The sequence below is a fragment of the Physeter macrocephalus genome, chromosome 1 (assembly GCF_002837175.3).
Source record: "Physeter macrocephalus isolate SW-GA chromosome 1, ASM283717v5, whole genome shotgun sequence".
Taxonomy (NCBI): Eukaryota; Metazoa; Chordata; class Mammalia; order Artiodactyla; family Physeteridae; genus Physeter; species Physeter macrocephalus.
This window is the reverse complement of record NC_041214.2, coordinates 33530133-33539899: the sequence shown is the minus strand read 5'-3', so window position 1 is coordinate 33539899 and position 9767 is coordinate 33530133. Positions and strand designations below refer to the sequence as shown.

General features: G+C 39.2%; 1 protein-coding gene across 12 annotated transcripts in view; it reads left to right on the top strand.

Annotated features, from left to right (window-relative positions):
* Positions 1–9037, top strand: part of CEP63 (centrosomal protein 63) — an 81237-nt gene extending 72200 nt beyond the window's left edge. For 10 of the 12 annotated variants that reach the window (XM_028489558.2, XM_024131853.3, XM_028489589.2 and 7 more), the window contains 4 exons: positions 1576–1662; positions 5564–5769; positions 6544–6823; positions 8533–9037. In XM_028489558.2, coding sequence (XP_028345359.1) covers positions 1576–1662; positions 5564–5769; positions 6544–6823; positions 8533–8691 — 732 coding nt within the window. In that variant the 3' untranslated portion in view covers positions 8692–9037. Of the gene's footprint in view, positions 1–1575; positions 1663–5563; positions 5770–6103; positions 6329–6543; positions 6824–8532 lie in introns of those variants that run through there. The other 2 variants (XR_003679681.2, XM_055088707.1) reach the window with 2 other exon arrangements.
* The last annotated feature ends 730 nt before the right edge of the window (positions 9038–9767 follow it).

Below are 9767 nucleotides of genomic sequence, written 5' to 3'. Positions count from 1 at the left end.
TCTTCGTTACAGTGCACGGGCTTCTCATTGCAGTGGCTTCTCTTGTTGCAGAGCACAGGCTCTAGGCGTGTGGGCTTCAGTAGTTGTGGCACGTGGGCTCAGTAGTTGTGGCTTGCGGGCTCTAGAGCTCAGGCTCAGTAGTTGTAGCGCATGAGCTTAGTTGCTCTGCGGCATGTGGGATCTTCCCAGACCAGGGCTCGAACCCATGTCCCCTGCATTGGCAGGCGGATTCCCAACCACTGTGCCACCAGGGAAGCCCCTGAAGTTTGTTTTTGAAGATTCAATTTATTAAAGGTATAATTTCCATAGTAGTTAATTCAGTAAATTTTTATTAGCCCTCTTATTCAGGCTAAGGGTAGGCTGGTTAACAAGCAGTCTAGTGGAGATTGGTGGGAGGTGAGAGTAGATGAGAGAAGTGAAGAGACACCCTTTCTGTGGTGTGTAGGGTGTGTATTGAGGCTGTGCCACGTTCGCTGTGACAGACCAGAGTTCAGACAGGGCGAGTGGTCAGGGATGAGACTGGAAAGCAGTGACTTGCTTCTGAAGGGCCTGCCCACCCTGTGCAGGAGTAAAAGGTCTCTGTGGTTGTCGTGTGGAGAATAAGTGAGGAGGCAAAGAGACCACTCGGATGCTGTCACAGCAGTGAGACTGTGGTCCGAGCACTGCGCCAGGGAGGCAGAGGGAAATGGATTCATTCTGGAGAAAATCGACTGGGGTTTGTATTTGATTGGACCAGGAGAATGAGTTAGGCAGAGTTAGGAAAAGATGTCACTCAGGATTCTGGCTTGGGCAACTGAATAGAAAGTGATGCTCTTTAGTGAAATACAGAAAAGATAGGGAGCAGGTTTGAGGAGGGTAATGAGTTTGTATAAAGGGTACATAAAATAGGCAAGCTGGCAGATGGGACACTGGTTTGAGATAAAGGCTGGACTTCCATATGGAAATATCTAGTAGTCAATTCCACAGAAGGCCTGGAGTTCAAGATTAAAATCAAGGTAAGACATTTAGCTGCGGAAATCTTTGCATGAAGTTGGCATTTGAAACCCTGAGAGGCTTTGGTATTATAGCGAGAAGGCATAGAGTATGAAGAGGAGAGACTTGCACCAAACTTAGGAATCTACTCATTTAGGGTAAAAAGGTGTTGGAATGGAGCTAAAAAGAAAAGTAGCAATAAGGAAGGAAATCAGGTAGTTTTCACAAAGGAAGCAGGAAGGCCAGGAAGGAAGGAATCTTTTCAAGTAGGAATGGCTAAGCAGAAAAGCTAAGGAGAATGAGGACTGAAAATAAGTTTTACTACCTTGTGGAAGGAGTGCAGTCCACATGATGCTGGAGGTGGAGGCCAGTTAGAGGAGTGCTGGGGGTTACCAGTGCCTGATTCATCTTCTTAGAATAGTATTCTAATTGCATGCATATGAATTCATGTTGAAACACCTTTTCAAGAACCTTTCAGAAAGTATTTGTATATATGAATGAAGAATGTGACCTCACCTAATGAAAATTACTTGTGGAGAAATTTTATAAGATGTGTTTGATTTATTTGTTACATTTATTTGTTTTTTGCTTTTCCCTTCTCAGGAGATTTTGGCTCAGTTGGAGTCACTCAAGTTAGAAAATCATCGTCTTTCTGAAATGGTGATGAAATTGGAATTGGGTTTACATGAGGTACATAAATAGAAACTTAAGTTTTTCTACTATCCAAGACTTTAAAGAAATCACTTTGTAAATACTGATATTGCAAAGAGAAAGTTAAGATCAAACTATGAAACGATCTTTCTGCAAAAACTTTCTCAAATGAAGTCAAGACCATGATGGGAGTGAGCAAAATATGACTCTCCACTCCAGCAATTGGAATTTAAAAAAATATTATGTATGTGATAAAATACATAATGTGTTCTTAATAGGGAGAATGTATGTAAAGGGCTTAGCATAGTGTCTGGCATTTAGTAAGTACACAATAAATGTTTGATGCTGTTATTATTATTACTGAAATTATTGTGTTCACAATATCTTTTCATTATAAAGTATATGATCTTTTAAATAGTTTGGTTTTAATTATATTTCTACAAGATATAGTTCATTTCATCAAATATTCTAGAATCTTTTATGTTCAAAGTATTTTAGTAGACAATGTAATGGACACAAAGATGAATTAAGATAAGATTCTTGCCTTTACAAGATTGAGGGTAATCTAGTAGGGAGGATAAGAAATGTAAACAAACTGCTGTGAAACCAGAGAACATGATCAGCTAACAGTGAGTTATAAACTGTGTGGATGCTCTTTGAACTATTTTGTTATAAAATCTTTATAATTTTCAAAATGACCCATCTGTTCTGACCCATCTTTTCTTGATGTAGGTCAAATGCCCAGAGATTGTAGAAATTCTTTTTTTCTGTATTTCCAGAGAAGTGTGTGCCTCCAAAGATTCATGGTCACACAATGCCCCTATTTGCTCCTAAGTAGTTTTAGTTCCACACTCATGGATTATGGAGGCTGGGGTGGGAGAACATGCAAAAAACTACATGAAGACGTTATTTCAGCTAAAAGAAAATATTGGGGACCATTTTTATAATCTTTTGAGAGGGTGAGACTCTCTTAGCATCACAAAACTGTAAAGAATTTTGCAACATAAGGAATTTTACAACATAAAAATATAAAGTTTCTGGATGACAAAAGACCCCATTAAAAAAGACTAATAGACTAGAGGAAAACAATATATTAACAGATAAAAGGTTAATATAAAATATTAATATATAAGGATTTCCTGTGAAGATAATAGATTGGAATCCAGTAGAAAAAAATGGGTAAAGGACATAAGTAGATAATTCATAGAAGTAATGCAAAAATCCAGTAATGAAAAGCAGTTACACTCCTCTAATAATCAAAACAAAAGAAATAAATATTCTTTTGTTTATTGGCTTGACGGTGATTTTTTAAATCCAATATAGCCAGTGTTGGCAGGGATATAGAGGAACAGGCTCTTCAGTGCTCTGTTAATGAGAAAGTGAATTGACATAGCTATTCTAGAGGGCAATTTAGCAATATCCATTAGACTGTATGTAAATACATGTAGCCTATAAAGTTCTGAGTCATGTGCTTTTCTGATTTTGATCATCATTGTTTTCCAGAAAGGTCATATCAGTTTGCATTCCCAAAGAACCCATCCTATAGGAGCAAAGGCATAAAAATGGTCATTTCAGTGTTGTTTGCAATATCCAAAATTTTGAAAAAAACTAAATGTTAATCTATAGAGGGATGGTTAATCGTGACTTTCTATACTAGGAAATATTATGCCATCATTTAAGGTGGCAGATGAATGTGCACATCTAATCTTGCTCCCTCCCCAAATCCCTCTAAAACTATAATGAAAGGATTTTTTTTTTTTAAAGCACAAACCTACAAGGATGGAAAGAGTGGGAGAGGAGACAACAGCTAAACATTTTGTAAGGGGGAAGATGGAAGGAAGGAAGGAAGGAAGGGAGGGAGGGAAGGAGGGAGGGAGGGAGGGAGGAAATGACTTTATATGCCCTGATTAAACCCAATACTAAGCTAGTGGTGGAGAAAACCAAGAACCAGTCTGATTTGCACCACAGAATCTTCAGAAGGCTCAGGATTTGGCAATAGCTGATTGACAGAATCTTATGCAGTGATTACCTATTCATATTTAAGAGTTGGGAACTCTCAGGGGTGCGTAAGCCAGACTATGATCAGAGAATCTGTTCAGCTTAATTTCTCCTGAAACCTCTATCTAACAGTGGTGATAATGTCCTTTCTTTACACAGCAAGGTGTGTGCTTGCTATGCACTTTTTATATTACCTTCCACATTCATTTATCTGTAATTGTTGATAATAAAATAATAAATTTGAGAAAAATTTAAAAGATGCCTGCCTGGCAAAAGCAAACATTATCTTCTTTTAAAAAGTATATTTAATGACATCAGACATCAAACTCTGGCTGGTGAGAATCCTGTTAGCAGTTTATACTTCCTCTGGTTTTGAAATTAAACACGGTGTAAACGTGGTGTACGTATTAAGAACAACTATTAGAAAGTGCCATTTTGCATTTTACCATGTAGGAAGGTGATATTACTTTTATAAATGAATATTTTAGCTAAATAACTTTTAATAAAAGTATCTAATTATCTTAATAGTAAAAGCAATAGCTTTGATAAATTATTTACCACAGTAAAAAAAAAATTGACAGTAGTTTATAGTTTAACTCCTATGTCCTGCAAATTTTTTTTTGAGATTTTAGCATTTTGTAACTTACTGTCACTGCTAGAGCAGATAGTTAAACGGTTGTATTTTAAGATTTATTTTTTTGTTAGGTAAATTCTATTTGTCAGACAACTGTTTACCAGCTTATTTTCAGAAAGTTCTTTATAGAAAAGACCAAGCTAAACATCAAATTAAGTTCCAAAGAAGATAACCATATTTCAGAATGCTAATGAAAATATTTTGTCATTAGAAGAAAATGGTCCAGACCTCTGTGTTTTTAGGTACTATATTACCAGGAAACACCTAGAATTGAAGAACAATAAATAATCACAGAATTCAGACCAGATCAGAATAGTCATACCTACCTTATCCTTGAATACTGCCTTATCATGTCCAAATTTATTTCACATACCAGAATAGGTGCCAACATTATGTAAAAGTCTTTAAGACCAGAGAGTTGTTTATTTGAAAGCTGTCCCTGCCAGCCAGAATTCCTTTTCAGAACCTTATGTCCAAATTTCTCTCTTTGAAATAGGTCTCTCGATTTTCTTCCACAGGTATTCTGGGGCTATTCAACCTTTCTTTCCTTTTTTTTTTTTTAATCAGTAGCTTTTTTTTTTAAGTTAAAGCATAGTTGTATAATTGTATAGTATAGTTATAATATTATATTAAAGTGTACAACATGATTCAGTATTTTTATAGATTATAGCCCATTTAAAGTTATTGTAAAATAATGGCTTTATTCCCTGTGCTGTACAATATATCCTTGTGGGTTATTTATTTATACATATACATGCATTTGTACCTCTTAAACCCCTATCCCTATCTGGTCCCTCCCCCCTCCCCTCTCCCCATTGGTAAACCACTAGTTTGTTCTGTGTCTGTGAGTCTGTTTCTGTTTTGTAATATTCATTTGTTTGTTTTATTTTTTAGATTCCACATCTAAGTGATAACATACAGTATCTGGATTTCTCTGTCTGACTTATTTCACTGAGCTCAACGTTTTCTTTCTTGAGGAAGAATTCATGGCTGCTATTTTCTTTCTTTTTCCCTGTTTTTGATTCTCATCTGTAGCTTTCTTCCATCCTAGTTCCAGCCTTCCTCCAGTTCCTTGGATATTCCTTGGCACATCAGGGAAGCCCATTGTGCTCCTCGTTTTCTACCCCTATTTACTGTAAGAAACAGAATGTTGTTTCTCTTTTAGGGGACCAAAACCAAATCTTTACTTTTCCTGAGTAAAGCCATAGATTAACTAGTCACAGCTGAAAGTAATTTTGCAACAGCAGTATCACAGATTACAAGTTATTCTTGTACAAATTAAGTGACTCTAGTATTCTTTTTTATTAGGCAAAAGAGGTTTCACTAGCAGACCTTCAGGAGAATTATATTGAGGCATTAAATAAATTAGTGTCTGAAAATCAGCAACTACAGAAAGATTTGATGGATACCAAAGCTCAGCTGGAGATTTCTACTCAGATTTGCAAAAAAAACCATGACAGGATCTTTAAACCAACACACTGCAGAGTACCTGAGTTCAAGAACACGGAGTTCAAGTAAAATTTCTTCATAGTTTATTTAAAATATATATCTTTATAATAAAATTCTCATTTCCTTGAGAATAATTTCCAATTTACAGAAATTAAACCGTCGTCGAAGGACTCTGTTTAATCCCGAAGTACACCGTGCACAAGTAAAGCTGTTAGGTTAAGAGGTGCAGGGGTTCTAAGCACTTTCATCGAGGCTTCTGGATGTAGGTGTAAATGGCAGCCTGCTCCACTGAGCCTCCTCATGCCGCCTCCTACCTCTCCAGCCCCACTTGCCCCATAAGAAGTAGAAGTTGGCTTTTTGTAAAAAGCTTCTTTTGTATTTTTGGTCAACTAATGATAGACTTACCTAAGAAGTCAGCATTCAGTGAAAAACCACCTGGCTTCAGCTCGTACAGTACGACTTACACGTTTTCCTACCGGGAGCCTTCGCTGACACCCTCACCCCCACTCCCACCTCTTCCCCAGATGAAGATAAGGGCCTTCTCTCTGCACAGTGCTTCCCTCTATCCTAAGCACCAACCACACGGGGTCACCCTGGCAGCTTGCTTATCTTTCTTGCTGTATTGTAAGTGTTGGGGGGGGGCAGGGGCCTGGCGGTGGGGATCGGGGATTGGGGCCTGAGTGAGGGAAAGACCATCTGGTCGGAGTGGGCTGCTCATTTGGTAAATTACAGCCTTCTTAGCCTAGTCCTGTGAGTTTAAGTGAACTTCAACAAGTATGTTTTAAAAGAGGAAAGTTGCTACAATGTTTATCTGTTTTATTTTCTAATCTGCTATCCAGGCCAACCAGTGGCCAGCGCAAGCCTGATGGGGTGAAGGCTGAGCACTGCAAAGCAGGTCTTCATTCTCCGCCAGGACAAGCGTCGGATAGCGTAGAGCCTGTGTCCAGGGACCTCAGCCCCCCGAGCCATCAAATCAGCCCTTGCTGCTCCACCATCTCTCTGCCTTCTAACTTGCCGTGCAAAACTCACTCTCTGCCTTCAGTGCTAGATACCAATGAAACCAATTTTTCTGACACTGTCTCTGAAAGTATAAATGACCAAGAAGACTTTATATATTCGGTATGGAGACTTGCTGAGCTTACTAGTTTATTAAATTTATTTAGTTTGATTTTATTTTATTTTAAGGTGGAGCGGTATTCCCCCCACCCCCCTTACTGGTTCTCTCTCTTAAGCAACCTTTGTTATCCTCAATTATTTCTGTCTTAAGGTTTTGCTTGTGAAGACACTGTTGGCCACGACTACTTTTCAAAATGCATCTTATGCAATATAACATGAGTTATAGGTATTCATTTCTTTTTAGCCTGAATGGGAAATTCCATTCCTGCCTTTTTCAGAGAGGGTCAATTTTGTGTTGGGATGATTGGTTCAAGGAATATCTCTGCCTGCCAAGATAGTCCTGGGGCATAGACAGTGGGGAAGGAGAAAAGGAGCGGTTGGAAAGGGAAAGGTGACAGAGGCTGCCTTTCCACATGGACTGGCCCCTTGTTCTTGCAGCTGCTGTGAGGACTCCACTCCACCATCTTTTTTTTACCTTCTGTGCTGAACCACTCGCCTCTGGCCATTCATTCCCATCAACCTCCCGTGGTCCTATACCTGTGAAAGTTCGGTATTTTTGACTTTTTAATGTGCCAACAAGTCCATGGGAAGGTTTTCTTTTAGTTGTCAAAATATGTGTAATATATGTAATTCTGAAATCCAAAGAAGTCCTGACAACGAACTTTCTTCCTAAGTTTGTCAGCAAAACTTGTTTGGCACTGAAACCTGACCTGGCCTGAACTGAACTGATATGGTAGTATGTATAGACTTTATTGATCCCACTTAGCATTTTACTTCAGAAATATCAATGTGTTTGATTATGGGAGTTACCTCTGACCCCTCATGAGTCTGTATTTGCGAATTTGTCTACTCACTAAACTGTTTGTAACCCCTGAGCAGTACTCATGAGCACTTCCTCAGTCATTCGTGCACGTGTGCAGAGGTGCACAAAATTTGAGTCACTGGACTTGCATGTTTCCAGCTGAGGTCAGTCAAGGTGGCACTTTGCCCTCTTGTTTCAGCTCTTGTGCTGAGTTGAGATACCCAGAGGATGGAGCCCCTGGGGGACAGCACAGTGCAGTGCAAGAAGCTAGATGCTGGCGTTGAACAGGGTTTGAACCCCAACTCTGACACCCGTTAGTGGGGTGGCCTCGGGCAGGTCACTAAACACTCTCAACCATGTTTTCTCTTTTGTAAAATAAATAAAATAGAATCTACTGGATGAGTTGTTTTCAGGAGTTAGGATTATAGTCTATGTGAAGTGTGTGTGTGTGTGTGTGTGTGTGTTTCCCATAAGAGCAGTGTTTCAGTATTCATTAATTCAGTGTTTGAGATCACTTTCATAGAACATAACTACTGCAAATGAGGATTGACTGAATTTGGTACATGTGACCTTTCTAAAATCTAAATTCTGAAACCAGTGGTTTCAGATAAGGCACTGTGGACTCAAAATTTGGAAGGAGGAAAATATTGATTTTAACTGATATCTAATTCATTATAGGTAGATTTTCTATGCTTTAAAACAAAAGTAACATTCAGATTTTAAAAGTGTGTTTGAAATAATAGGCATTAAGTAGTTCTCTTCTGGGGTATAGAAGGATATACAAATGCTTTCAGAGGAAAGCATCTTTTAAAAAATCACCTTTTAATATTGCAAGTTAGAAAATATCATGAATAATGTGTCTTAGAAATATACTATAACTTATATATGTCAAAATGTGTTTCTCTTCTAGTGTCCCTTGCCTCTGTCTCCTCTTGGTTCAATAGCCACAAGATTTTTGGAAGAGGAGGAACTGAGGTCTCATCACATTCTAGAGCGCCTGGATGCCCATATTGAAGAACTAAAAAGAGAGAGTGAAAAGACTGTGAAACAATTCACAGCCCTAAAGTAGCCTCTTAAAAAATCACAAACTTGGAAATAAAAATAAACACCGAAGAGTTACTGTCATCGTGAAGTAGCAGCTCTTTGAAAGGCTGAACGTATAGAAACCATAAAAATGAGATGTACTAATAAAGCTGCCATGAGGAGTCTGAGAAACTGATACTAGCTCTAAGGTGTTTTCACTGCACTGGTTTGTTTGAAGGACTTTTTCCAGCAATAACTTGTAAATAAACCACTTTTGCTAGACTTTTTCTCATGTTAGTATTTATTATCGTAAAGTGATACTTTCTCATGCTGACTTAAATGTGAATAGCTGTAGACTAATTAAAGATTTTATGATTCGTGTTGAAAATAAAGTAACTGTAACTATAGGAACTTCCTTTGAGAGCAGTAGCTTTGTATGTAGTGGAAGCATGGATTTCAGACTCAGAGTGATCCAGGTTGGTGTACTGGCTTTGCTTCTCATTAGCCAGCTGGGCTGGCTAATGTGTGAGGTTGGACCGAAGTGTGTAAAGGGGTTGAAGGACTTTGACAGGAAGCCTTCTCTTGCTCAAAACACAGGAGGAGGAGAGAGGTGGGGGTGGAGCCTGGGGCTGGGTTAGTGTGGGTGCCAGGGGACACAGGTGGAAATCTTGGTATCTGCATTTCTGAGGAGAGGTTTAAAGGGGAGATGGAGCTCTCAAGGTGCAGGGGCATTTGAAGCCATGGAGAGCTGAGGAGGAGGAGGGCAAGGAGAGAGAAGAGCAGAACTTAGAACTTGGTTGCCCTGAAGGACACCGGCACAAGAGCATCATGCGATTAGATCCAGCAGAGGAGCTGGAATGTGCAACTAGAGACCAGAAGGTGAGGTGTAGCGCTCTTGCTGCCCAAGGATGGGGCTCCTGTGATCTGACCCTCTCGGTGGATCTTTCCATCAGCATGGAAACCTCCTGTTATTTCTCCTTTCTTTAAAGCAAAACAAAACCTCCGTTCCATATCCTCCCTCTCTACTGCTCCATACATTTGCCCCCCCTTCACGCAGACATCTCTGGTGAGAATTGTCTGCAGTGACTGTTCCCATTGTCGTCTTAACCCTCTCCATCCCCA